The sequence below is a fragment of the Macroventuria anomochaeta genome, assembly GCF_010093625.1.
Source record: "Macroventuria anomochaeta strain CBS 525.71 unplaced genomic scaffold BU25scaffold_17, whole genome shotgun sequence".
NCBI classification, from domain to species: domain Eukaryota; kingdom Fungi; phylum Ascomycota; class Dothideomycetes; order Pleosporales; family Didymellaceae; genus Macroventuria; species Macroventuria anomochaeta.
The window spans coordinates 450,705-476,317 of record NW_022985378.1 but is presented as its reverse complement, the minus strand read 5'-3'; the positions used below and the strand labels follow the sequence as shown (position 1 = coordinate 476,317).

Below are 25,613 nucleotides of genomic sequence, written 5' to 3'. Positions count from 1 at the left end.
AGTGGGTCGGTATATGGGTCCGTGATGATTGTTTGTGTACAAGACCCACATTGTATCCACTGCAGTCCTTTTCGTACAATCTCGGTTCGTATAACAGATATTGCGAGTGTTGATTATACTGGGTATCACTGACGCGGCTTCACAGCTTGGTCAATCGATACTGCAGTTCCTTGGCTGCTCTCGTCTCGTTGCGTAGTCCTGTTTGTTCAGTGTTGTTTTGCGAGTTGTTCATGGATTGTAACAGTACATGTTGGGAAGCGTGGACAGTGCGCATATGGGAAGAATTGAAGGATTGAACTGAGGTTGTATTGGGTGAAGCTACGGACAGTACATATAGGTGAGTAGCTGTAAACAACGCTAGTGTGACGTGGCAGTCACTCTCATGGAGGTGAGGTTCAACAGGCAAGAGCGCCCTGAACCGTGACAGTACAGTTCCTAGGGCCAGTATTGTTACTCCAAGACAGCGACAGGAATCAGGTAAAATCAGGTATTGTATAGTGAGTACAATTGGGTTGCATCCAGGGTCATAACTGTTGGATTTCAGTGAGCTGTATGCAAAGGGAAGAAGTTGAGGATTGTACTGCAGTTGTATTGTATGAAGCTACAAACAGTATATGTAGGTGATTGGCTGTAAACAACGCTAGTGGGAAAAGGCAGCAACCTCCCGCCATGAGGTGAGGTGCGACAGGGCGTTAGTGCAGGAGAGATCCCAAACCATGACATTTATCGATCATTATTTTGAGTCTTAATTCTGCGCCCAATGTAGTTATGTCACTTCAATACTACTTGTTAAATGAACAACACAAGATGATCACAGCAACAATGAACTCGACACACCGCGGCAAGCAGCGTCCGGCATCAAGGTCGCACCTTCATCAGCGCCTTCCAGATATCTGCTCAGCATCCAACACCCTCTCCTCCCTTTCCGGCAATCATCCCCTGCACTTCGCTACCTCAATCAACACTTTGGTTTGCAATCTCTCAAGCCTCGTCCTACAGTAGCTCTCACCATACAACAGCACCGCCGGCTCCGCATCCTCGTGTTCAAGACACAGAAATCTCAAACACAGCGAATTCTTATGAGGCTCGAGATACAGACGCTTAGCATGCTCAGTTCAGTCTGCGGGCACGAATCTGATGCTTCGAAGATAACTCGCTGCATCTTCTGGAACTCGTCAGCACGATTTGCAGATGGAGGTGTTAGTGGCATGCAAACTTACCAACGAAGCATCTAAGGCCGGAATCCGACAGTGGTGGATCCTCTCTCATAGCTAGCCCCCTGGTATGAGGCTCAAGTGTTGTTTTGGGCATGCTTGTTGCTGGGAGTTTCAGTATCGTTATTGGAACGCACCCAGACAGCTCCTTCGTTTCAAGACGAGTGTGATTGCTTCCACCACTCACGCGACTCGGGTTACAATCTCTATTTTTGCACAGCATCCGAGCATAACATGCAGCAAACAGCCATCGATACGTTCGAATGCCACAGCAAAGCATCATTCCAAACTTTACAACCCTCGTAACCCTCGTCCACAATCCCATGAACTCTACACCCCTGTACCTTCCCACTCTGAATCGTAATTCCATCACTACCTTACTCATCCAAAAACGCTCTCATCCACTCAACATACAACTCAGCCTTTTCCCTCAAGCACTTGAACAACTCATCGTCCCACGCTTCACACCCTATGAGGCCCACTTCTGCACCGTTCTCCCCTCAGAGGCATAATATATATTGTTGATCCTCGACTCTTCTAAACTGCCATAGTAGAATGTCGTCGCGCGAAAGTCCAGTCCCTTCATGGGGAGGGCTTCCGCAGAGCCCCTGGGGTTCGCTACCAACAAACCATTGTTGCGACGAGTCCTAAATATGTGTTGCAAATATGGTGTGATTTCAACATTGTCTTTACGAGCGCATATAGAGAAACATACAGCGACTAACTTCAAAGGGCAACTCATCGTTATCGAACGTGAACGACGCTTCATAAACTCACGGATATATATACACCACTCTTTTCTTTCAGACCAGAACACATCCTACGCCCCCCTAAACCCTTCCTCCAACCCCTTCAACCAAACACCCGCAGCATACGCCCCCGGATCCGGGATCTTACTCCGATCCTCCCCCATCCCATCACCAACATACGTCGCACGCCCAAACTTCGCCTTCATCTCCGCCGTCTCCTGCGCCCTCTGCTGCGCAACCTGTACACTCTTGCCCAAATCCTTCGTCTCAGCCAGCGTATCAATGAATGGGATGAGCACATCCATAACCGTCCTGTCGCCTTCACGGGCAGAAGTGTAGCTCTTAAGATTTTCGAGCGCCAGCGACGCAGCCTGAGATACGGTGTCGATGGAGAGCGGTGCGTTTGATTGCAGTGTAGAGGCGGAGAGCGTATTGGTGAATGCTGTGACAAGGATGGATAAGATGGCGCCGAGCGAGCCGCCGACATCTTCGACGTTCTCGCCTACGCTTTCGAGAAGTGCAAGGATGGCTGGTGGGTTCGCCTCTACGGAATCGAGGTTCGTAAGGATGTTCTTGCATACGCCGGCTACGGCTTCGCCGCAGTCGCCGTCGCCCATTTGAAGATCGTATTGTGTGATCTTGGGCTCGGCAGCGAGCGCGTCGTTGCATGCTTTTCTGAGCGCTGGGATGAGAGAGGCTGGTATGGCGGGGCCTTTGTCTCGGCCGCTCTGGCTCTCGTGTGCGGCGTTAGCTTTGTTGCGGAGCTCTTCTGTCTCTTTGTTGTAGTTTGAAGGTCTGTAGCCGTTCTTGGGCCATGCAGGGGCGTTGGTGGGTGCGTCGAGGAGTTCGATGACTTCCTCGTCGGTCAGTTCCATGCCCTTTGCCATGCCGGACATGTTGCCTAGTGTGATAGAGAACCCTTGGCCATTGAGTGATGTCTCGAGGACGCCGGCGTAGATGCGCACAGGCTTGAGGTTGTAGTCTGACTCGAGGATTTCCAGAGCGATGTTGACCATGGCATCGAACTCGAGATTTGATAGTCCACCAAAATTGTTGACGAGCATGACAATCGAGTCGGACGGTGAGAAGGGTACGAATGCGCGGTCGGTGTCTTTGGGATCGAGGAGGTATTTCAGCATCTCTTTGATGATGTCTTCGGGCGCGGGCATTGGGGATATTGTTCGGAGGCCCTGAATCGATTAGGTAACGGAACATGGCAAGTTGGTTGAAGATGCGCTCTTACCGGCTCGTTGTGGATTCCCATACCCACCACACAAGCATCATCTGGCACTGATTCGAACGCTTCACGACCAGGTACGTGGCAGTGATCAAGACTTGTACCAATGGTCACCAATTGTGAGTTGCCCAGTTCACCGATCTTGCGGACTCGCTGGAAAGCCCATCCCTTTTGACTCGCTGCTCCAGACAATTTGATCACTGTGGCAGTTAGCAATGTAGTCCTTGTTGTGCAACCAGATACTTACCGAGCAAATTACCCGCCAACCCTCTTCTCCCAACCTTTTCACTCTTCTCTCGTCCCAGAGCTGCATCCTCAGCCATGCAAATAACATCAACTTTGTACCCCAACGCCTGACCCTTCTCCCTCGCCAGGCCAAAGTGCAGCATATCACCAGTATAGTTTGTGATACACAAAATGACACCTTCATTCGAGGGCACATTCCTAATACCAGCCATGATCTGTTTCGTACTCGGCGATGCGAAGATATCACCGCAGACAGCCGCAGACAGCATACCGTCACCCACAAAACCAGACCACGCGGGCTCGTGACCGGAGCCACCACCCGAGATGATAGTGACTTGGTCCGGAGGGTGTGCGGTGTTGTAGACGACGCGGTTCGATACATCGAGGCCCATGAAGGAATTGCGTTTGACGAGGGAGTTGAGCATGTGGACGACCACGCCCTCAGGGTTGGGAAAGAAGTGTTTCCTCGACATGGTTGCAATTTCTGGGGATCTGTGGGAATTGGTTGTATGGGAACGCTTTCAACCTTGCTCCAATGCGAGATATAGCTTTGTAGACAGAGGATGTGAAGTCGCGTCGCGTATCTGGCGCTGGTCAGTCAGATACACAGAGATGTTTACCTGCAGGTACAACAAAGAATAGAAGAGCTTTTACTACTCACCAAGACTTGATCACTCGATCACTCGATCTGTGCAGCAGCAGATCTGACACAACGTACCAGAAGACCAAGAAAGTTCGAAGAAATACCCGGCCTCGCAATCGTGGCCGGATAGCCGTATCTATATATCATCCCCCGCAGGTTACCCAGATCGCGGACCCCGCTTGTCACCCCTCATTAAGCTCTGGCGCGCCATCAGCCACGCGCCATGTCCTCCCAAAGGATATCTGGATCGCTCAAACATGCGTGTCTTGCATCCCGTAACGACGTCAAAAAGCAAACCGTAGCTAGGAGTTGTATACCGTGCTCGGGGAGTGCTGCGTCAGGCAAAGTCAAGCTGACATCGCGGGCGCGTTGCTATGTGTTTGCGCCGGCATTGCCTGATGTGGAAGTCCCGGTGGCTGATGACGGGTGTTCGGTTTGGGAGCTTGGGCAGCTCGCTCCGGCGCCGGGTCCGATTCAGCGAATCTCGCAAGCTCGACACGAGACACGAACATATGTACCTGTGATATCCGGCTCTTTGCCAAAGAGTAGATCGAGGAGTGGGACTGTGGACTACAGGCGTGGTCTAGGCAGTTGAGGTTCAGGTGTTTAGGCGTGTTGTCGAGGAGAAGGAACGACCCCGTCTCGAGGCACATGAAGTACCCATTCCACGCCAAGATTCTTACGAGTACACGTCGCGGCTCTTGCACAACAGCACTTATTGCACCTAATGAAATAGTTTCGTTTGCACACTTCTTCAGTCAGAGGCAAGCTAAAGTCCAATCCAAGGCGAAATGGTTCCTCTCGGGTAATGCCTGCGTTGCCGCAGTTGGCTATTGGATATTACACTATATAAGCTATGGTAGTCGTCAAGGTTCTGTCGTGAAGAAGGTTGTGTGCTTCAGTTTCCTCCTCACCATTCAATGCTTGCTAATCAGACAACATTGTCCACACCACCTCTTACTGCGAATTACGAGTCTAGTACTCAGGTGCGAATACGCCGCCAACGCCACGTCATGCTGATAAGTCGTTTATAAGAAAAAGGGGGCTTTAGAAGTGAACGCGAAAACAAAAGACCACAGTCACTTAGTGACCCAGGTTGGAGTACTGCGAGTGTCGCGGGTACGGTTGCTGGTACATCGACGATGCGTACTCGGACTCCTGGTAGACGGTGCCGCGCTTGTCTTCCTCCGGCAGGAGTTCCTTGACCTCCCAGTTGTGCTGCTTGACACCAACTGAGAACTCGAGGTCTTCGCGAGTGATTGAATCCCAGTACTATTTTTAGATCTGTCAGTGGGAGGCGAACGCTTGGGGTAGTGTGGGGACCACGAACCTTGTAGACCATCATGACTGCAAGCAAGTTGCAGATAGTCGCAAAGAACAAGCCATCGAGGTAGTGCTGGACACCGTCGCAGATGGTGTCGCCAAAGACGTACAAGATGACCTGCCCAATAACGAAGAAGAAAACGCCAAAAACGATGTCGCCCATTGGCCAACGGTCCTCGAGTGTGCCGAGAACAAGGATGATCTGACTGACGAGGTAGATGAATAGGAAGATGGCGTTCACAATGTATGTGACAACGAAGATACCGATGGGGTTCTTGGAATCCAGACCAGCCCAGTTCTTGAAAGTGAGCAGGGAGATGGCGCCTCCGATGATGAACATGCCGAGTGAGGTCAATCGTAGCAGCCAGACGGAAAGCGTTGTTCCATCCTCGTACAGTTGAAAACCCACGAAACCATTGATTAACAAGCTGGTGCAGAGCGCAGAGACAAGACCGTTTTGAGCAGCGGCGAAGTATGGGTATGGGGCGGAACCAGGCGCAGCGACACCGGCGTCGAGAATGAGCGAGATGATGGTGAGGAGGAAGTAAATGTAGAAGAAGGATGTGATCTCTTTGCGACCTGCACATTCCTGTTAGTATTGTTCCTTATTATACCAGCAACGGCTGCAGTGGCGCAACATACCGACAGCAGTGAACTTGGAACGGACATGTATTATCATGACCACCGTCATTATCAGGGCCAGAATGTGCATGAAGTCGTTCGCCGCCTGGAAGATTAAAGTATTCGCGATTTCAATCGTTCGCGCATAGCACTTTGTTTGTATGCCAGCGCCGCCATTGATTTCCTGGTGGCCCACAAGGGCGCACAGTGGTATCGAAGCCTTTTCGCATATCGTTGTGAAGTCGCCGAAACCCATTGTAGAGGGTTATAGGAGGTATGGTGCCGCTTTGGGTGTGATGTTGTTCAGTGCGGCGAGGCTGTGTACTGCGGCACGGAACAGCGAGAGCCGAGAGGTGCGACAGGTGAAGGGGCGCTTCGTCGCAGCGAATGTGAAGGTGAGAGCGAGTGTTGGTAGTGAAGGTAGGCGCAGGGAACAAACAGCAGCGAAGGCAGGCACGGTGGGGTGCGTGGGTCTGATTTGTCGATGTGGAGAGTGATGGTTGTCAGGGAGTCTCAGGAGCGACGGGTGACGGGGATGCCAAGCACGCGCCAACCGAACCCTGCATGCCCCAATTTTCTTACCTTCCCACGTTCCGAGGCGTCACTGCTCGAGCCTCAACACCACGCCAACATCCTGAGATATTTCAACTTGCAACTCGCGCGATGTTTAGTCTTTCGATCATCTGCTCAACCTCATCATCAACTGTTTTCCACTACAGGTAACGTGCAGCAATGGATTTTGGACGTCTACATATAGCTACCCAGGAATACGCTAAACACGGTCTATGGTCTTTCGCCGCCAACATGTCGATCAGCCTGAGCCTGCGATCTTCTTCAGACTGTGCTGGACCAGTGCGAGATGGTTCGATATGTTTGCACAGCCCACTGGGATCGGATTTGTGCTTGCCATTTGAATATGAGCAAGCGCTCCGCTATCAGTCAGCGCGGTGCCCTACTTCTCTATGCTAATGATGTTAAGACGAAAGATCGATACACAGGACGACGCCTCTCGTACCTATCCATCTGCCTTCGCCTCACAACTATAAGCCTTCCAATGACACATGCACCTCCGAATGACAGAGAGCTTGCCAAACTCAACAAATGGATCGACCGCCATGTCAACTTCGACTACTTACAGCACAGGCATCGCATTGGAGACCTTCTCCACACCCAGATGATAGCACGCTCCGTCGTCGAATTTCTCTTTCTCTGTCGTAAGGGTGAGCGATTAACATGTAGGGAAGGATCACTGACTACCTCCCCAGGTGTACTGTCAATCTATGCTCAGACAAAGGCGCTACATGGGCTTGCTGAACCAGGTTTGTCACTGAATACGGACTCGCTCAACATCACTCGTGGAACCATCGACAAAAGGATTTTCGTGGGCATAACCACAAACAATGGCAGGCAAGTTGTCCTGCGAGGTGGTTGCGCAGAAACCTGCGCCGAAGCTACGGTGCTCTTCATTGAAGCGCTCCTCGATACCAGTACGAGGTACCAGACCGAACTGTTGAAACAGGTGGAAGAGAACGGCGAGCTGGGGGGCAAAGACCGTCATGCAGAAGGCGGTGGCAGTAGCATTTTTGAGGCTTGATAGTAAGGCTTTCCTTCATGATTGCGTTTGTCACTGTCAAACCATTTCATATTCAAGTCCTTCATGGCGACGTCAAGTCTCTGGGCTCCAGACGACGGATACTGGTTTCACCTTATGTTGCTCATTTCACCAAAAACCTCTCTAATATTATTGCAGTCAGCGTGCAGACCAATCTAAGCATCTCGCCATCACTCACATTCACCTCACATTACTATACTAGTGTTCTGCCATGTCTCAATCCCCAAATAACCTTCCACCTCTTCGGTTCTACAACCTCCCTACTTTACCCACGCCCCAACCCAACATAGATCTTGCAACTAGCAACCATCCTATCCATTATCGACCATCGCGTTCGTCCCAGGTGCCCGGCCAGAACTCTCAGGTTTCAGACGGTAGTGTTGTTCGTCAGCGCCCTGGATTGCCTCAACAGCAGCCGGTCCTCGCCAACCCACCAACGCGACCGTACACCCCCTACACGCCTCTGACCGCCATGTTCCCACCGCCGCGAGCTACATATGCCTACAGTCCAACTCAACAGTTCAGCTTCGATGACCAAGCAATTCGAACTCGCATCATCCACATCGTCGCACAAAAACTTTCGAACGCGCATCCAGACAACATCGCACTCCTTGTCATGCACATCGCTAGATCCCTGGTCCGCATGAAAAGGATCGGCGAACTTGGACCAAGGGGCGTGACGAGCGCAGAAGATGTCTTCCTCGGTGTTGGATATGAGGGAACGAGTTGCTACATGGGATTGATGGTCAACGCGCCAGGTGCAGGTGCGGTCAGAACGTTCTTTCGGGGTGACGTGAGGCAGATGGGGGACGTGGATAAGATGAGCCCTGAGGTGAGGATGAAGGTGCTCGAAGTGGGGTTTGTGAGTGCGTTGATGAGGCAGTATGATCAGATCAGGGATGTTAAGCTTGCGCAGGGACGGTGGTGAGGGTAGGGCTGAACTCGGTCCTTGCGGTCACGAGAGGTATACGAGGAGGTTGTCAGTACGCCGTGTGAAGGTTTGCAGCAAACAACGAGGGTATAAGACGATCACAGCACTTGTATGGATGAGGCCTCAGTAGTCGCATCATGGTGCCGAGACCCAACAGGCCCTGCTCCCGTAGCGAGCATCACACTGGCAGAGCGCTTGCGACATCTGGCTACCATGGAACATCCAAATCTGTCCGAAGATGGAATCAAGAACTGCGTTGGTATGTCTTCACCTTGCACTCCGTACATTGACACCTCTCACATCCTTTTGTAGACGGCGCGACTCTGATCATCAAGAAAGAAGAACGATACGAGAACAACAGGGTGGGCAGTGCTTTCATGGGCCGCTGCTCCCTTCCTCCAGAGCGTCTGGACATCTACATTGACGATAATGGCATGTCAGCAGTGTACGGCCCATTCTAGCGGACATCAGTGAACCGTGCACCAGAAAGAGTTATCGTTAAATAACGTTGGCAGAAGACGTTTGCTGGGGTTGGGAATGCGGCTGTAGAGAGAGCTGTGTGGCTGCGAGCGTGCGCTCTGCCAAGCATCGGTGGTATCGACGAACTTTGATCACTTTGTGTTTAGACTTGGGAAGCACATCTGATCGGGTCGATTCTTTGCGGCGGCTAAGGTGAAGACAGCGCTAGCGGTTATCTTGAGAGAGTATGATGTGAGTATCTGTGAGAACTATCGGCCGAACGTTGTGAGGTATAAATTCGAATTTCTGGTGGGTTCCGATGTGAGGCTGAAAGGGAGGAAGAGAACAAATCTAGTGTGAGTTCCGGGCAGGGTTGAGTTGTTGATTAGGAAGCAGCTAGAGATCCCCTGGAAATCTCGCACCGCTCTGCCTTCTTACTTTATCAATCATCTCCATAATTCTCACTATCCTCCCTCCATGGCATATTCTGATTCTCCTTCCTACCCTCCACATCAGCTTCGTAGAAGGGGCTGGCTCCGGGAAGAAGAAAACCATGTCTTTCTCCTTCCTTTTCACCCTTCTTGTACACGACGAAACCACTTGGGCGAGAGGCGTATTCGCCCTCGATAACGATATGCCCTTCGCTTCCTTCAATACGGCAGAACTCTCTACTAGAGTTCTTGAAGTTACTTGTCGACGTACAGATGGCTTGCTGACCTATTGACGGACGGTAAAGGATAACTGTGGATGCAACATCTATATCTTCTTGAAGCGTTCGCGCAGCCTTAATCTGTAGTTCTCCCGCTTTCTTTGTGTCTTCCCTTATCACGCGGTCCTCGAGAGCGAGCAACCTCCAAGTAACACTGTTTATCCCGATATCCAACAAACTTCCAGCACCCAACTCTACGTTTCTCAAGCGGCTATCCATATCCTTGGTCTGGATATTTTGCATCCGGTCAATATCTGCAAACACTCTCAGAACATCCCCAATGATTATAGCTTCGTGTAAGAGCCCGTTGTAGCTCTAAAGTCAGCAGGAAAAACTGCAACAACATATCTTCTATGACGAACACACCCTTCTCTTGTGCTGCTCGAAAGACTACCCTCGCAGTCCGCACATTCAGCGTAAACGACTTCTCACACAGAACGTGCTTTCCTGATTGAATAGCTTTCAAGCAGTGTTGTGAAATGCGTGCGGCGGGCCAATGCATACGATGTCGACCTATGCATTTTGGTACACAGCATCATACCCAGCGTAGACTTCGGGCGCAGGTTCAACGCCTGAGAGGTGGTCCTTTACGAAAGTGAGGCCTTTGGTCTTGCTCGAGGACCCGATCGCGGTGATGATGTGCTGTGCCTTTACGTCTAGACGGGAAGAACGAGGTCTTGTACGAATAAGGAGCTTATTGCAGCTGTATAGATGATACCCCAGCGGAGAGCGGGTAAAGCTGACTCTTAGGTGAAAGACATGAGGACGAGTGATGCGTGTGCAGTTATCGTCTGTCGCTACGCAAAGACGTTTTGGAACTAACCATAAATAGTGAATGTGGAAAGGCACACGAGGGAGACAAAGGTAGACTAATGTTGCAGGCTGTAGGGCAGCTTATCAAGTCACTGAACAGAGCTGGCTACCGCGAGGTTTTCACCCGAGAATAGAATAGTCATAAACCGAACGTAAGATTGAAGGTGAGGTTGCCAACTCAGCAAAGATAGCATTATATTATGTCTTGGTCGTAAAGTGAGGAGGTCGTAAGTATGTTATGTCATAAGAGCGTGCATCGTGGAATGTCAGGGTTGGTCAAGAACAGCAAACGCGTGACTCCAGGGCCCTGAGATGCGATGCTCACGCTCCCTTGTAGGCGGCATGAGATCCGTCTCGCTTCCATCTCGGCTTGGCCTGTCGACACTGTCTGTCATAGTCTTATGAGATGTTGTCGCGGTGGATTGTGAGTGATCCGTACGCATGTGGGAAGAATTGCAGGATTGAACTGAGGTTGTATTTCACTATTCTGTGTGTTTAAATATGTTGTGGTCTCGGTTGAGACCCTATTACCCTGGTATATACTGTTCTGGGGTAGCGACTTCCAGGGCCAGTATATAGTCGGCTTCTCCTCACGTAGTCTAAACCGTGACACACCCCCCAGCTGGTGTAGACTCCAAAGTGGAGAGTCGACAACAGCTGATCAGTATTGGCTCAGTGCATATAGTTAGTGTTGAGGTTGTCGCCATCAACCTGACGCAGGCCATTCAGGCGCTCAGTGATATCGACAAGGCTGAGTTGACGGACAAACTCTGTGAACTTCTGCTTTGGTAGTATCTTTGTGAGTCCGTCAGCAGGCATATGATCAGTAGGGACCCATTGAACATTGATGCGTGATGCGGTGACCTCCTGTCGAATCCAGAGCTGGTGGATATCGACGTGTTTGACCTTTGTGTGAAGCTTGTCGTGCTGCTTAGTGACAATACCGACAGTCTGTTGATTGTCACACCAGATTGTAGGCGTGCAGTCAAGCGTGAGATTGATGCCAGCAAAGAATCGTATCCATTCCTCCATCTGTGATGCTGCGAGCGACAGTGAGAGCAGTTCTGATTCTGTAGTAGATTTGGTGACTGTGCGTTGGACTGTTGACTTCCAGTCAATCATAAGTCCACCAAATTTGAATGCATACCCCTGAGAGCTTTGGCGTGTCTCAGGCTCGTCAGCGTACGAGGCGTCAGAGGATCCAAAGAAGAGAGGGTTGCGGTACGTTGGATTGTCAGATAGATACTCAGCCATGTCCTGCGCGCTGGCAGAGGCTTCGAGAGCAAGAGCCTTTGTGCTGAGCAGGTAGCGCCAGGTCTGTCGGATCTTGGAGATGTGAGACTGTCCTGGATTGGTGAGGTGGCAGGCGTAGACAACGTGTGTACGGGCGACGTCAGGTCTACCCCAGACAGCAATATAAGCAAGAGAACCAACAAGCTGCTGATACAGCTTTGTTCGAGCAGTGTCAGGCTCCTCGGTAGACTGCGGTAGCCAGTTCTCTGTCAGTGGAACGTCTGGAGCCTTGCCTACAGCCTCAATGCTGTATCGAGAGCACACTTTGTCGATGAAAGCGTCTTGGACTAGCCAGGTCTTATGCAGTGCTCGATCACGGACGATTCGGATACCAAGAAACCAGGTAAGATCTCCCATAGCCTTGATGTTGTACAGGTTCACCAAATCCTTCTCAAGGGACTGGTGGAGACGGGCATTAGATCGGTAGAATGCCATAGCAATATCGTCGACGTAGACAAATAGAATGAGCCAGCGGCTTGTATACAGGCACGGAAAGCCTTCAACTGGCTTCAAGCCTAGCCTGATGAGCTCTTGACGTAGCTCATTGTACCATAGAATTGGCGACTCCTTCAGGCCATACAGGGCGCGGAGTACCAGCATAATCTCACCTTCGGTACGGAATGCCTCAGGGGTTTCAACGTACAGTGTTCGGTTGATATTTGCGTTCAGAAAGGCAGTAGGGACATCGTACTGCTTCAGTTCCAAATCAAAGTAGTTGGCAATTGCAATGAGTGCACGGAAATTGCGAATTGCAAGCGTAGCAGCGTATGTATCGTCCAGTGGAGCTTGAAGGTCTCCCCTAACGACAAGTCGAGCCTTGAATCGTATGAGATATCCGTCACTGTCTGTTTTGTAGTTGAAGACCCACATCAACGGTAGTACCTCGCCGTCTGCAGTGGCCTTTGTCTTTGCAGTCTTCCCAAAGACGCCTTTGGAGCGTAGGCCTTGCCATTCATTGTCCATAGCACGTCGGAACTGATTGCCAAACATGTGCTTGTCAAGCTGCTTTGCTGTCTTTGGTATAGGGGGCAGCTGCGATTGGTGGATGCGTGGTACCTCGTGTATCACGGTGGGTATTGAATGAATCTCCGTTGAGAACGCTTGCAGATAGTTGACAAGACGCTCAGGTCCCAGTCTCGTAGCGTAGGACTGTATAGCAAAGTTGTTCAGGTCTTTTGGTCTTCGATTGCGCTTGCCTGTGACAATCAGACTAGTGTCCATTGGGTTGAGGTTAACGTCCTGTGGAGCTCTCTCTCCTCGTCGGCGATAGCCCTCAGGTACCATTGGAATTGAGTCTGTCTCAGAGGGCTCAGGGGTTAGCAACTGTTGCTGAGTTGATTCCGATGCGTTGTCAGCCATCTCACCCCCCACCTGGGAACCTGCAGCTGTCGGAGCTGAGGTCATAGGTGTTGTGCGGCGCTGACGAGCTGTCAATAGATCTTCAATGCTGATATCGTCGTCCTCAGACATCTCAGGATACTCGAGTAGCTCAATCACTTCTTCGATTACTGATTGAGAGGTGTATCCGTCCATCCCTTCGAAAAAGAGTGTAGGCTCGAATACGACGTTGCGAGTGACTACAACAGTGTCCTTTGTAGGCAGCCAGATGCGGAAGATATTGGTACCTTGATATCCCACCAAGTGGCCGATAAGAGTGCGTGATTGAAGCTTGTCAGCAGCTCTGATATTGCGGTTGTAGACATAGGCACGGCAGCCGATAGGCCTCATATGAGCAACGAGTGGCTTTTGTCCCCATACAACCTCGTACGGTGTCTTCCATCCCAGAGTCTCTGTAGGCGTACGATTGAGGATGTATGCAGCAGTGCAGTACATCTCGTGTGATAGTTTCTTTGGCAAATTAGCGTGTATACGCATGGCGCAAGCGCGCTGAGTGAGCACTCCGCCTGCACGTTCGATGAGTCCGTTCGGCTCCTTTGTACCTGCTGGTGCCGGCTCGTACAGCATGCCCAGCTCTTCTGTCATGTTGATCAGGTCGTTGCCGAATCCTTTCTCATTATCGCATCGAACAGCAACAACGTCAGCACTGTATACACGCTGTATTCGGCGGATTAACGCCATAAACCAACGTGTGAGTGTTGCCTTATCCTTACGCTTTGTTGTAGAAATTTCATGCCATTTCGAGTATTCGTCCACTGAGTGTAGACAGTACTTGCTGCCATCAATACACTCGTCTCCCACAGAGACGATGTAGATGAGGTCTATCGCGATTCGATAGAATGGTTGCTGCGCGCGGCTCTCAGCCGGGCGCCTTGAAATAATGTGGGTCATTCGAGCTTCAACACATGTCTGACAGAGACAATCCGTGTGGTTTCCAGTCAATTGAACGCCAGTGACGTTAAGCTCAAGCTGGTCGACAGCCTTTCGACCTGGGTGACCCCAAATCTGATGGGCAGTACGTCGATCAATGACATTGGTAGGCTTTGGCATGTACGACGGGCGATACGACACCCCAAAGGTGCTCAGTTGCGTGTAGAGTAGCGATAGAGGTGGTTGATGTGATGGCTCTGCATCAATAAGCCAGTGTCCTCCATTGTAATCGAGTTGCGCGATAATGTTTGAAGACTTGTGCATATACAGGACGTCGCGGCCAGAGTCAAAGTGAATTGACTCTGTACGACAGCGTGCAAGACCTAGGACGCTTGTGAGAAAGCCTTCGACGTATGTGATGTGTGTCAGCTCGAGCGTCTGTAGACCATATGGTGTGCGCGCGACAAGCTCCATTGTACCCCATGCTGTAATGAGAATACGGCTATTGCCAGCGTTGATAGAACGACGTTCTGGATTGTTGTTTGTCCTCTTCCAGCCGTGCCAGGCTTCTGTATTGATGACATGTGTGTTGGATCCTGGGTCAACGATCCATCGGTTGAGCAGCTCAGTCTGGTCGGTGTCGTCAACAGCCAGTGTTGTGAGAGCTCCCAGAGGCTCAGTGCGAGCGTCAATCGCAATAGCATCACTGTCGTCGTGGCCATCGTGACCGTTGTGGCCGTTGTTTTGGACGTTGTGAGAGTCAAGGTCCATGAGTGATGGAGCAGTTGTTACCACGAACGTGCTGCTGTCAGCAGGTGGCCTGCCGTTGTCAATTCGTAACGTCCCAGCGTTCTGTGGTTGACGAGCTGTCCACCTGTCAATAGCTGTCTTGATTCGTGCATTGATCTTAGGGTCTTTCCACGCTGCCTCAACCTTGCGTACCTCTTCAGCAGCAGGCTGATATGTCGTTGGACGCCCTGGGTGGCGAGTATTGAGGATAAAACAGTCAGTGTACCAATGCTGTTTCCCACAGACGCAGGTAGGTGTCTGTCGTACACTGTCACGTTGACCTCGATTGCGTGTTGTTTGAGGCTCAATTGGAGATGCAACACCAAGCTCCGCGGCAGTGACTGCTAGGCCAGTAGAGTGAGGCTTCGTACGGCGTAGGTAGGTAGTCATCTCAGCAACGTATGTCTCCAGGGATGAGATCTCAGTGGTGGTGCCTCGTGCTTCATGCTTGAAGATCTCACGTAGGCAGGATGTGGCGTACTCTTGATCGAGTGCCTTGCAGGCAATCAGGAAATCTTCCTGTGGTCGATTGCTCTCAGTCTCTGGTAGTCCGACGGCCTTGCCTTGAGCTGTTATGTATACCCAGTCAGACAACCATTGTTCGACCTTCTTTGCAGCTCGTGGGGCAGTCTTGAGTGCGTTGTACTTATCCGCAAGCTCACGGCGGCGAGTTGCGTCTGTTGGACAAAGGAACTTCTTGAGAGCGACCAGTCGATCGTATGGTGTCTTAAGATCCTTGATCAGGTGTATGTGGCGTACAGCAATTGTCTTGCTGATATCCGACTTCAGATCAGCCAAAGCCTTCTTCTGGGTACAGTACTCAGAGCGACAGCGCTGCCATTGATCACATTCCCAACGGTAGGACTCTCGATCGTCAGTGTCCAGGTCCGAGAGCTTTGTAGCTCTCGCCTTGTAGTCAGTAAGTTGAGGCTTAGGGGACTCCGTCAACTCAGGGAGATCCTCCTTTGCTACGTCAGGATTGACGTATTGCCAGAGATCGTGGCGATCTGCAATGTCTTGACGGATGAATAACCAATTGAACCAATCTTCTGGCTTGTCGAGTATGATGGTGACTCGTGTGACAGCGGGGTCAGACTCAGTAGACATTGCAGAGGCTGTAGTTGTGTATGAGTGGATTCAGGCAGGATGCGTCGTGGGTAAACGCAGTAACAGATGCGTTGTGGGTGGACGCGGTATCGGGTGCGTTGTGGTGGACGCGGTAACGGGTGCGTTGTGGTGGACGCGGTAACGGGTGCGTTGTGGTGGACGCGGTAACGGGTGAGAACAATCCTAGGATGCAACCGGGCTCATAACTGTCGCGGTGGATTGTGAGTGATCCGTACGCATGTGGGAAGAATTGCAGGATTGAACTGAGGTTGTATTTCACTATTCTGTGTGTTTAAATATGTTGTGGTCTCGGTTGAGACCCTATTACCCTGGTATATACTGTTCTGGGGTAGCGACTTCCAGGGCCAGTATATAGTCGGCTTCTCCTCACGTAGTCTAAACCGTGACAGATGTCGTCATTGTCGACCGGGACTGCGTCGATCTCAAGACAGTTGTGGATGTTTTCCTGGTCATACCATGCGGCACATCCTGTACGTAGTCCTCCTTGTCATTGTCGAGGTTCTTCTCGAAGTGAGCAGGCGTCGGAGTGCGAGGCGATACCATAGTATTTTGGTCCGAGTTTGTGAAGTTCTTCCAGTTCCAATCTGGCGTAGGAGTTGCGCTCAGCCTCAACCGAGTAAAGTAAAGTGTAGAAATGAGCCTTGGCTTGCTAGAACCGCCGGAACGGCCAAACCTGCGGAAACCCAATGAAGTTTTTTCAGAGGACTTGCGGGAAGATCTGCTATCGGAGTACCAGCTGTAGATCGAGCGGAAAGGTGGCATGATCTGCTCAATGAGTGGGCGAAGTGGCAGTAGGTTACCGCAGATGCAGGCAGACAAGATCTCGATGAGAGACCACTTGATGACATCGGCGTTATCCCAAGTTGAGTCGAATGAATTCGAGTATTTTACGACAAACTTGAGGCGAACAATGCTGGTGATTGAAGCACTATTAGCTGTAAGTAGATGCTATGAGCGACATCCAGAGCGAAGAGATACTCACAAAGATCCCACACAGATCAGGAAGATGACGCTAATCTTCTTCCTTGTGCTCATCTGCAGTTTCCATACTACAGGCAAGGGAAGAAGCAAGATGATGATGTCCTCCATGATGCTAAGACCTGCACCGGTGAACCCAATGACAGCAGAAATAGGAAGACACTTTGCGTCTGTGATCGTCTTGTCCCAGATAGATCTGATGGGCCAACACTGAAAGACGACAAGAAGGAAGAACACCAGACCGTGGATGAGCTATTTACTTCTTAGCCTACTCACAAATATAGCTTTCCTGGGCTATACATACCATAAAGGCAATCATACCGCGCACGCTCCACCTGAACCATTCGATAAAGTCCGGGAACAAGCGAGAGTACAGTGCAAGAATTGCAACTTTTGAAAAGATCTGCACTGCTACATAGAGCATCTGACAAACATAGAAGAGCTTCTGGAGTTCAACGGCGCTTGGAGTCGGTACGTTCCAGTAGTGAAGGCCGAAGCCCTTGAGAGACATCTCCAGTATGATTATCGACACTATAATGAGAAGAACCTGTCCATTGTCAGCTATGCTAGGGAGTTACATGGACCTTTCACTTACCGCGGCGATGATAGCATAAGCATCATCAGACCAGAGTCGTCGTGTCTTCAACCATCTCGAGTAGAGGCGTAGGAAGAGAAAGATCGTTGTCAGTACAATAGTAACGATGGAAGCTGTCTTCAATTCATTGACACGAGAATCTTTTGGATACGCCTCGCAAAGGCCGCTAGCAAAGGCAACCACCTCTGTAATGCGGTCAGTTGATGTCGTAAGCCGTTAGAAATATTCACTGACGATTTTGGTCGAGGAAGCCGCAGGATTCTTGTACACACGTGGAGAGTGTTGCCTGCATTGTGATGTTTGTGCAAGCACATGCGGCAAGATCCTTAGCAGTTGTCATCGGGCAGCCGCCAGAGGTGAAGAGGTCCTCCATGACACATGATACCTGAAATGTATTAGCCAAGTGACTTTAATAAAGACTAGAGATTACTCACTGAACACTCTGGAATCATGCCCAGCATTGAGATTACTGGGGTGTTTGTTTTGATGGTAGTCAATGCCGTTGTCGCTGCAATGAGCAAGCAGGTTGGTAGTATCTGGCGAAGTGCCAACATCTTGTTGTTCAGGATATTGCAAACCACAACTCAAGGGTATAACACAGGTGATATTGACCAGGGTCGACGAGTCGTTCCTTATATGCGAACTGATGGTATGGGAGCGATCATTGCCAGTGCGCAAACCTCCGACGCTTGACTTGACGAGTGCATGCCCTATGCCAGAAGAAAGAGATTCCCGGAAATGCCCACTGACCAGGCCAATGGAAGTTCTGGATCTAATTTGATGTATCAACAATGACATCTCACACCAGCTGCCGAAAGTCAATTGCACTGTGCGTACAACAGTATACCAATCCAGCTTGAGGAACAGTTCCCGACCGAACCTAAGTCGTAGATAGTCGCAAACAAGACATAACAACGACATGAGACCACTGTTTGACGTCTAGAAGTGGCTTGCAGCATCGGGCAGGGGTCCATTGGACGAAAAGGTTTAGGGTAGGCTTGTGGGCTCACGTGTTGATAGCATCTACTTGCGCCATGGCTAGTTTCGTAGTCCAGGCTGCTTCGGAGCTTGCTCCGACCTCAAGAACGGTCGTGATCGCAGGTAAGATGGTGGTCGGTTCGCACGTCGTAGTGTACCAAAGAATGTACGCAACGGGGCAATTGTGCCCGCGTATCCTCAAAGAGTGCTGGGGCGGACGGCAGCTGTATGAGCCGAGTTGTGCGTTCTGTGACACATGGATCCATGGTCGAACTTTATCCAAGATTTAGCGAAAACTTGATCTTGCTACGGAAATAGATTGTTGGTAGTTGATCCTCGAGAAGGAAAACGTACGTACCTTGAATGCGCTAATGCAAGCAAGCTGAACACCACGTTTTGGTGGTACCAGCGGTCCCTACGGCTAAAGAACATGGCCGGAACGCCTATAGCGCGAACTCAATGGCCCTCTCTCCAATGAAAAGGCTAAAAGATGAAACTGCCAAGGCTGGGAGGGCTGCAGGGTGCAGAGCAATTCCCGGTAGATCATTGAAACATGCTGTCGACGGTACCTGCAGTTGACATGTTGATGCTGACTGCAGCAATTCTGACCGGCTGGCCACGACGGTCGCCACTATCACTTCGCATATGTCGGCAGCTCGTTGCTTATTGTCACCGTCTTGGAGGCCTCACTGACCTCAACGGAGCGGGTAGTCTCGTGCGAGAGAGATTTTAGCTCTAGCAGTGGCTGGCGTCCGCCGCGCACACAGCGCGCAGCTCTTGAGAGGGGGCATGTCAGTCTTGTGAACAACCGTGGCTTCGGAACCAACGATTGTGTTGAGCGAGCGGACGGTCGACTCTGCAGGACGACCAGAACGGCTCGAGCCAGTGGTGATGAAGTCGCAATGCTCATGTGGAAACACAGTCTCTGTGTATGACCTCATAAATGACATGTTGAAGGACGCGTGGGTGTTAAAATCTCTTGTCTACCGTTTTACCCCACAATGAACTATAGTGATGTTGCGAGCGGAGTCAACCCCACGCCCACCTGGTCCTTGCAGCACTCCCGTAGAGCTGGCTCATGCTAGTACGAACGACTAGCAAAGCTTGGGCCTTCATTCTTTCCAGGCTATCGCATCTCGAGAGATCTGCAAATTCGATCCGCGTCCGAGAGAAGCGCAGTGCTGTCTGTTCCAGTCACCGCTGATCACTTTTACGGTTGATCGGAAGAGCACAAAAAGGCAATGGAAAACACCAAGACAATGAGATACCAGAGGCATTTGCCGAGAATTATCTATGAGAGGTGATCTTGATTGCTTTGCGTCGATTGTCTGCTGTCGCAACCGTTACTGTCGCCATAATATGTGGGGCCGACTTGAGGAGTCGAGGAGTACGGCAAGCTTGGGATCGTACAGGTGACGTGGCTCAACTTGCGTCGAACAAACTGCAGATGCTCGAAATTGATCCGGTCCCTTTGTTTGGGCATAGATCGGCAGCTTTCCTTGCTGAACCTTTACGATTCGCTCACATCGACGGGAAACCTATACTTATGCAGAGATTCACGTCTCATTTTGATCTCTGATACGAGTTGTAAGAGCACAACGTCTGCATATGCCAAGGTAAAGGCAATACAACCGAGGCATGTCTTGTAGGAGATTGACTTCGCAGACTTCGTGCAGCATTATTCGAAGGGTAATGAGTGATGCCTGCTTCGCTTTGCCGTGGAAGTATACAGAAAAGATTGGGTCGACTTCAGTAAGATGCGCAGCCAATCTGGCATCGATTTTCGTCTCAACTAATCCTTGTGATATGTATGGCGTGCAGTAAGAGATTAGATCCGACTAGAGCGCAACATCGACCGTCGTGTACTATGTCAGGGAGGGAACGATCTTCAAGGGCGCAAGGTTCGTGGTCGCATACTCGTCCAGTGAAGTACGTAGTTGAAGCAATGAGTAAACTCGCATGACTGCAAGCTCGAAAGCGCTCAGTCCCAAACCTGACGACAGCTGACATTGATGCGTTTCGTGCCCATGTAACCTCTCCATTTCTTGAAAGCTTTCTCTTCTGCCGAAGTCGCACCAGGAGTACCCAATGGCCAGTTGGCCAAGTACGGGGGGCAGGTACTCGGCAAGGTCCTGGCCATCGCATGCCAAGCCCATCTAGCACTGCCAGTGAGGTGTACGCAGTCACCGCTCCGAACCCTGATCGCGACAGTCCGCGGCGCATTCTCCCCTTCGCCATCATCTTCTCCTTTAGCCATGATGAAGATGCCGTCGCAGCCAACACTAAAGCTTGCAAGTGCGCGTTGGCATTGCTCGCTCACGTCGCGATGGACAGGCATGAAGTCCTTCGCGCCATACATAAGCACTACTCCAGACTCAGGGCGAATATGTGGAAACAAACCCGTGACGAGGGTCGAAAGATCGCCCGGAAATGGTGTCGCATGCTTTGCATAGCTCCTTGTTGGCCAATCGTACTGTTCTCCAAGTGTAAGCCATCGTAGCTTGGTGTATAAGAACTGCTCATTGTTGAGAGATTTTTGTTTGTTTGGGATTTTGGGCGCTAGGACGTCCTCTGCTGAAGATCTGTCACGCAAGAAGAAGCTATTGTCGAATCGCATTGGTTCTGAGGTCGGTTTGGGTGGATATCGAATGTCGTAGTCTGCTTGCAAGTTGATCTTGTGGCTTGGGTCCGCTAGATCTCGATGCATAAGACAAGACGTAAATAAGACCTGAGTTTCTGGAGGCAAAAGGCCGGAAACGACCTGGAGTCCAGGGAAATCTCGATGTTCGAAGATAGAAGCATCTTCTACAGGCGAAGACAATGCTCGTCCACCTGCATAAGCTTGGCACGCCGCTTCGATGCGTGAAGCGGGAATAGTACCGGCAGGACGCCAGATGTCCTTCTGCTCTGGAGTAAATCCATCGCGTTTACTTAGATCGAACACGTTGGCATCACTTTCGAGTTCGGTTTTTCTCATGCTCTGGTACCGCCAGTGCTCCTTCTGGATGAAATTTGGCGGTGTTGCGTGTGTGTCATGATGCACGGAGCCTTTCTACATAAGGTGTCAGCCAGACTCGTTCAGTATGCTTGCAGTGACATACGAACGCGCTCGGTCTGCTCCGTAGACAAGTCCATCGCTAGTTTGGGCTTGATTGGTGCACCAGGGCACGCTCGCGTTCTTGGTGTCGCTCTGATGAGACTGCGCCACGCTACCGATCCGTCAAAAAAATTCTGTAGTCTCATCAATCACCAAAGTTGCTAAGAAGTAGTCCGCAACAGGGCTGTCTAGATGTTGTGGCCGTTGATGGTGACGTGAAGAAAGATGCGAAATGATCGGGAGGCAAAAATGGCCAGTGTGCGCTTAGTAAGCAATATGTCTCTTCCTTCAAGCACCTGGCAGCAATTACGGTCTGTACACCACAACACCATCAAAATCCGATCGCGTACAACTCATCTTCATAATACCATCTGCAACGCCAAGAAACGTTCTATATCTGTCTACATGGACCCGCCTGTCCGAATGTGCTTAATTTCGTACCTCATAGTTTGATGACCACTTTACCAACATGCTTGCCCGATGACAGGTAATCGAAAGCAGCCTCTGCATCATCGAAAGAGAAGGTACGATCAATGAGCGGATCTAGGTGAACTTCTTTCTCAGCAAAGAACACATTTAGAGCCTCAAAGTCTGCCTTGGAACCGCCCAGAAGTCCCCTAAAGCTTGCGTTCAGCCTCGTACAGCATCTTCGAAGTCTACTTACACGATGTGAGCTTCCTTTGCCATTAGCGTTATGAGCAGGCTCGGTGACCAGTTGGCCTCGAATCCTTCCAGGAATCCTATGAGAGCGACTCGACCGCCCCTCTTCCGCAATATCTGGAGGTCATCCGGAATGGATGCTACACCGATGTTGTTGAGGACGTAGTCGACACCTTTGCCATCGGTGAGTCGAAGGACCTCTGAGACGACATCAGGGTGTGTCTTGTAGTTGATGAGCCCTATCCTCGAGTCGAGTTGCTTCAACTTGTCGAGCTTGACATCAGAAGACGAGGTGATGATAGGGCGGATTCCTGCAGCGAGACAAATCTGCAGTGCGGACATGCTGACACCTCCAGTACCTACTTGACGTTAGCGGCTTGAGCGACGCACAGATGAACCTTGTACTCACCCTGCAAAAGAGCAGTAGCGCCCTTCGTCAGCCCTTGTAGGCGGTTCAACGCAACCCAAGCAGTAATACCCGCGATCGGGATCGTGGATGCCTATCACAATGTTCAACGGCACTCTTGTCCAACCACAACAGCACTACCTACCTCCTCCCACGACAGATGGCTCGGCAGCTTCACCAAGTACTTATCCTCGAACACCGCATACTCCGTCAGGACACCCGGACCATTGCCGCCCAGCGCAGTCGAATCGATATCCCGCTCTTCGCCCGTCAGGGCTTCCAGATCTATAGTCGGCGCTACAATATCACCGATCTTGAATCTGCTCGCTTCAGGGCCTAGTGCTACTACTTCTGCTGAAGCATCGGACGCGCAGATACCGCCAGCGTCGACTGGAACAGGGTAGCCACCTTCGCGAAGCATAGCTACGTCGCGGTAGTTAAGAGAGACGGCATGGATGCGGATAACGACATCGTGAGGTCCTAGAATCTCAGGAAGGGTTTCAGTGGAGGGAACGATGGATAAGGGATACGGTAGTGCAGTGCGACGCCAGGAGCGGGCAGTTCTTGGGTAAGACATGGTGATGATGCTTGTGTCCACGGAATATTCGGAGCATTTCAAGCCTGTCTTCTATGCTTTAATGTCTGCACATTTACCGATGTCCAAAGTGCAATTGTACGATATTGGCAGTATGCAGCGGGTATCGAATAATCTGGCGGAGTTCCACTCCTGCTTACGGCGCTTACCAATGCGCCTCGGACGCCATCACGAAGAGCGACTTCAGCGAAAACCACCCATGTTCCTACCGGTACAACAATCAATGGATCGGTGACATTGAATCGTCTGTATGCAATGAGACGGTGTTTTCCGAGACCCATGAGCGCACCCCGCCCCCCTGGTTTTGATTATGTGTGCTTGCAACAGCGCAACATTGCAGCTACGTACGCACTATCACAGACACCCTCCATCGCTGCGTATTTTCTCGTGCAGCTTAACAAGCTTACAAGACTTAACTTTGTTCCTTCTGCGATCCTTGTACCTGATCCTCTTCGAGCTTCCCTAGATGTCCTCGAACTGGAACTTCAGGAGCAACGTGCAAGTCGTTTCATGACCTCCTAGGTCGAGCATACGGATGAAACTCCACCCAGGTACGGCGTACATCAGTCTTACAGCTGCAACAGCAAAGATAGGATTGCGCGCAAAGCTATCGTCGCTCTTGATCAGCAGACGTAGGAACACCATCTCGCTATCCTCGTACTCCCAGTCGAGCACTTCGTTCCAGACGGGGTCGTTGGCGGGAGAGGTCTCCTTGTGCATGAAGGTCGCCATCTTGGAGGGCTTGTAGCCTGCAGTCTTGCGCTTAGGTGGCATATTGTTCAGGTCATTGGGATGCACGAGTGTGCAGGTCAGGTAAGGCTTGATGTCGCCGTGTTCGCGGTCGGCAGGAAGGGGCACATCAGTAGCGCCAGCGACGTGTAGATAAAGTCTCTTCCGTCGGCCTGTCAGGATGTTGCCATTGCCGCCTGCGCGCAAAGCTGCAGGTTTCAAAACGTAACCCCCGGAACCGGCGAAGAGAGCTTCGTTGAGTTGCATACTGGCACCGAAGGTCTGCCAGTTCAGGGCACAGATCTGAGCGCCAATCCCCCAGAACGGTACTGGTGAAAGGTTCTTCGAGGAGATGCGAGTTCCTTTGGGGTAGACACGCATGAGATGGTGAGCGTTGTGCCGAGCGATCTTTGAACTGTTTCCAAGAAGATGCTTCTTCAGTCCTGACTCCGAAACGTTGACAAGTTGGTGGTGCGGCGCGTTCTCTAGATTGCCCTCGAACCATGAGTTGTTGACTGGTTTAACAGACTGTGCGTAGACACCAAGCTCAGCCAGTTCCGGGATGATAATGCCTTGGGGGCACTCCTGCTTCTGCTGGTTGTACTGCTGATGCGCTTTCTTCGCCTCCTCGTCCTCAGAACTGTCGCTGTCGCTACTGCTCTCTTCTTCATCTGGCAGGTGATACTCCACGATGACAACGATCTTGTTCCTCAACTCTGCCAAGATAACATGGTTGCCTAATCCTCCTTGTTCGAGGTGACCTTTCTCGCGCACAGCCTTGCTAAGTAGTCGCTGACCGAAGACTTCCTGCATGATCCACGCAAGTCTCATCTGACCGTGGGCACCACAATGATTTTCGAGTGAGATCATGATGGGCGCGGCGTTCTTCTCATTGGCAACTTCACTGTCGACCACATCGCGGATGGTCTCGCACACCGAACGGAAGGGAATGTTAGACACCAATGTGTAGCCATGCGTGACTTTTGGTTCATCAGGGTTTTCGTCCGAATCCCACGCGTCAATCTCTACGCAGCGTGAACCTGTGTACAAAGCAGTCTCATATGCCGAAGCGTTAGATGATCCATAAAGCTGATGAGCCATAAGATAAGTGTTGTGACTTGAGCTGATGAAGTACTCCGGAAGTGGATGATTGCGGTCGATCACTTCGGGTGGAACTTTGATGTGGCTCCGGTCGAGTAACTCCCGGAGTGCGGTGGTAGGTTGCTCTGTGTCAACACCAGCTTCCCCTTTCGACAACACATTCTCTTTGTACAAGACTTCTCGTAAAGCTTTGCTGACGCGCAGCTTGTCTTTGGTGATGTGTGACTCTCGCGATGCATGGCCACCGCCAGCAACGGTGTTGGCATCGATTACCTCGCCCTTATCTTCATCATCAACTTTCGAGGATCCGGAGAAGGGATTGAGTCTTGAGATTCCAGGAACCAGACTGGACATGGTGATCGTGGCTCAGGCTGTGGCTGTGGTGTAGAATTGTGGAACGGTAAGGATGATGTTAGGTTGGAGGATGGAGGGGAAGGGA

At 51.0% G+C, this 25,613-nt stretch overlaps 11 protein-coding genes across 11 annotated transcripts; 2 read left to right on the top strand and 9 right to left on the bottom strand.

Annotated features, from left to right (window-relative positions):
* Positions 1-2,004: 2,004 nt before the first annotated feature.
* On the bottom strand, positions 2,005-4,388 carry BU25DRAFT_491467 (dihydroxyacetone kinase). Its single transcript, XM_033711568.1, has 4 exons — positions 4,108-4,388; positions 3,448-4,030; positions 3,207-3,400; positions 2,005-3,153 (listed from the first exon to the last, which is right to left on the bottom strand). Exons 2-4 carry the CDS (start codon positions 3,917-3,919, stop codon positions 2,035-2,037), a joined length of 1,785 nt encoding a protein of 594 aa, XP_033561620.1. The 5' UTR covers positions 3,920-4,030; positions 4,108-4,388; the 3' UTR covers positions 2,005-2,034.
* Positions 4,389-4,889: 501 nt separating this feature from the next.
* Positions 4,890-6,517, bottom strand: BU25DRAFT_411029 (uncharacterized protein). The gene is made up of 3 exons (XM_033706446.1): positions 6,055-6,517; positions 5,420-5,991; positions 4,890-5,361 (listed from the first exon to the last, which is right to left on the bottom strand). Exons 1-3 carry the CDS (start codon positions 6,287-6,289, stop codon positions 5,173-5,175), a joined length of 996 nt encoding a protein of 331 aa, XP_033561619.1. The 5' UTR covers positions 6,290-6,517; the 3' UTR covers positions 4,890-5,172.
* Positions 6,518-6,649: 132 nt separating this feature from the next.
* On the top strand, positions 6,650-7,805 carry BU25DRAFT_411028 (uncharacterized protein). Its single transcript, XM_033706445.1, has one exon. It carries the CDS (start codon positions 6,950-6,952, stop codon positions 7,625-7,627), a length of 678 nt encoding a protein of 225 aa, XP_033561618.1. The 5' UTR covers positions 6,650-6,949; the 3' UTR covers positions 7,628-7,805.
* A 51-nt stretch (positions 7,806-7,856) lies between these two features.
* BU25DRAFT_458754 (uncharacterized protein) lies at positions 7,857-8,573 on the top strand (the record flags this gene model as incomplete). The annotated part of the gene is made up of 1 exon (XM_033710231.1): positions 7,857-8,573. The coding sequence occupies one exon, from the start codon at positions 7,857-7,859 to the stop codon at positions 8,571-8,573; it is 717 nt and encodes a 238-aa protein (XP_033561617.1).
* Positions 8,574-9,431: 858 nt separating this feature from the next.
* On the bottom strand, positions 9,432-10,921 carry BU25DRAFT_431577 (uncharacterized protein; the record flags this gene model as incomplete). Its single annotated transcript, XM_033708665.1, has 6 exons — positions 9,432-9,508; positions 9,540-10,034; positions 10,111-10,186; positions 10,276-10,386; positions 10,428-10,487; positions 10,883-10,921. 6 exons carry the CDS (start codon positions 10,919-10,921, stop codon positions 9,432-9,434), a joined length of 858 nt encoding a protein of 285 aa, XP_033561616.1.
* Positions 10,922-13,884: 2,963 nt separating this feature from the next.
* Positions 13,885-14,592, bottom strand: BU25DRAFT_311429 (uncharacterized protein; the record flags this gene model as incomplete). The annotated part of the gene is made up of 1 exon (XM_033702138.1): positions 13,885-14,592. A coding segment is annotated over one exon (708 nt), but the record flags the coding sequence as incomplete, so codon positions are not given.
* Positions 14,593-14,620: 28 nt separating this feature from the next.
* On the bottom strand, positions 14,621-16,014 carry BU25DRAFT_431575 (uncharacterized protein; the record flags this gene model as incomplete). The annotated part of the gene is made up of 4 exons (XM_033708664.1): positions 14,621-14,665; positions 14,767-15,426; positions 15,490-15,801; positions 15,880-16,014. 4 exons carry the CDS (start codon positions 16,012-16,014, stop codon positions 14,621-14,623), a joined length of 1,152 nt encoding a protein of 383 aa, XP_033561614.1.
* Positions 16,015-16,686: 672 nt separating this feature from the next.
* On the bottom strand, positions 16,687-18,096 carry BU25DRAFT_310960 (uncharacterized protein; the record flags this gene model as incomplete). The annotated part of the gene is made up of 6 exons (XM_033702128.1): positions 16,687-16,963; positions 17,018-17,265; positions 17,318-17,560; positions 17,609-17,793; positions 17,843-17,993; positions 18,043-18,096. Coding segments are annotated over 6 exons (1,158 nt in total), but the record flags the coding sequence as incomplete, so codon positions are not given.
* Positions 18,097-20,567: 2,471 nt separating this feature from the next.
* On the bottom strand, positions 20,568-21,721 carry BU25DRAFT_458751 (oxidoreductase domain-containing protein; the record flags this gene model as incomplete). The annotated part of the gene is made up of 2 exons (XM_033710230.1): positions 20,568-21,638; positions 21,692-21,721. The coding sequence occupies 2 exons, from the start codon at positions 21,719-21,721 to the stop codon at positions 20,568-20,570; spliced, it is 1,101 nt and encodes a 366-aa protein (XP_033561612.1).
* A 365-nt stretch (positions 21,722-22,086) lies between these two features.
* BU25DRAFT_64795 (NAD(P)-binding protein) lies at positions 22,087-23,566 on the bottom strand. Its single transcript, XM_033711988.1, has 4 exons — positions 22,895-23,566; positions 22,753-22,843; positions 22,348-22,702; positions 22,087-22,300 (listed from the first exon to the last, which is right to left on the bottom strand). The coding sequence occupies exons 1-4, from the start codon at positions 23,324-23,326 to the stop codon at positions 22,126-22,128; spliced, it is 1,053 nt and encodes a 350-aa protein (XP_033561611.1). The 5' UTR covers positions 23,327-23,566; the 3' UTR covers positions 22,087-22,125.
* BU25DRAFT_64784 (PLC-like phosphodiesterase) lies at positions 23,567-25,611 on the bottom strand. Its single transcript, XM_033711987.1, has one exon. The coding sequence runs from the start codon at positions 25,526-25,528 to the stop codon at positions 23,807-23,809; it is 1,722 nt and encodes a 573-aa protein (XP_033561610.1). The 5' UTR covers positions 25,529-25,611; the 3' UTR covers positions 23,567-23,806.
* Positions 25,612-25,613: the final 2 nt, after the last annotated feature.

Bases quoted from the DNA above. Each gene is read 5' to 3' on its own strand.
- BU25DRAFT_64795 (XM_033711988.1), bottom strand. From the start codon at position 23,326: ATGTCTTACCCAAGAACTGCCCGCTCCTGGCGTCGCACTGCACTACCG. The intron at 22,844-22,894 runs GTAGGTAGTGCT...ACATTGTGATAG, and splicing joins GCCATCTGTCGTGGGAGGAG to GCATCCACGATCCCGATCGC. The intron at 22,301-22,347 runs GTAAGTAGACTT...CGCAAGCTTTAG, and splicing joins GCAAAGGAAGCTCACATCGT to GGGACTTCTGGGCGGTTCCA.
- BU25DRAFT_411029 (XM_033706446.1), bottom strand. From the start codon at position 6,289: ATGGGTTTCGGCGACTTCACAACGATATGCGAAAAGGCTTCGATACCA. The intron at 5,992-6,054 runs GTATGTTGCGCC...AGGAATGTGCAG, and splicing joins TTCCAAGTTCACTGCTGTCG to GTCGCAAAGAGATCACATCC. The intron at 5,362-5,419 runs GTTCGTGGTCCC...ATCTAAAAATAG, and splicing joins CAGTCATGATGGTCTACAAG to TACTGGGATTCAATCACTCG.
- BU25DRAFT_411028 (XM_033706445.1), top strand. From the start codon at position 6,950: ATGAGCAAGCGCTCCGCTATCAGTCAGCGCGGTGCCCTACTTCTCTAT.
- BU25DRAFT_64784 (XM_033711987.1), bottom strand. From the start codon at position 25,528: ATGTCCAGTCTGGTTCCTGGAATCTCAAGACTCAATCCCTTCTCCGGA.
- BU25DRAFT_491467 (XM_033711568.1), bottom strand. From the start codon at position 3,919: ATGTCGAGGAAACACTTCTTTCCCAACCCTGAGGGCGTGGTCGTCCAC. The intron at 3,401-3,447 runs GTAAGTATCTGG...TAACTGCCACAG, and splicing joins GTTGGCGGGTAATTTGCTCG to TGATCAAATTGTCTGGAGCA. The intron at 3,154-3,206 runs GTAAGAGCGCAT...TAATCGATTCAG, and splicing joins TGGGAATCCACAACGAGCCG to GGCCTCCGAACAATATCCCC.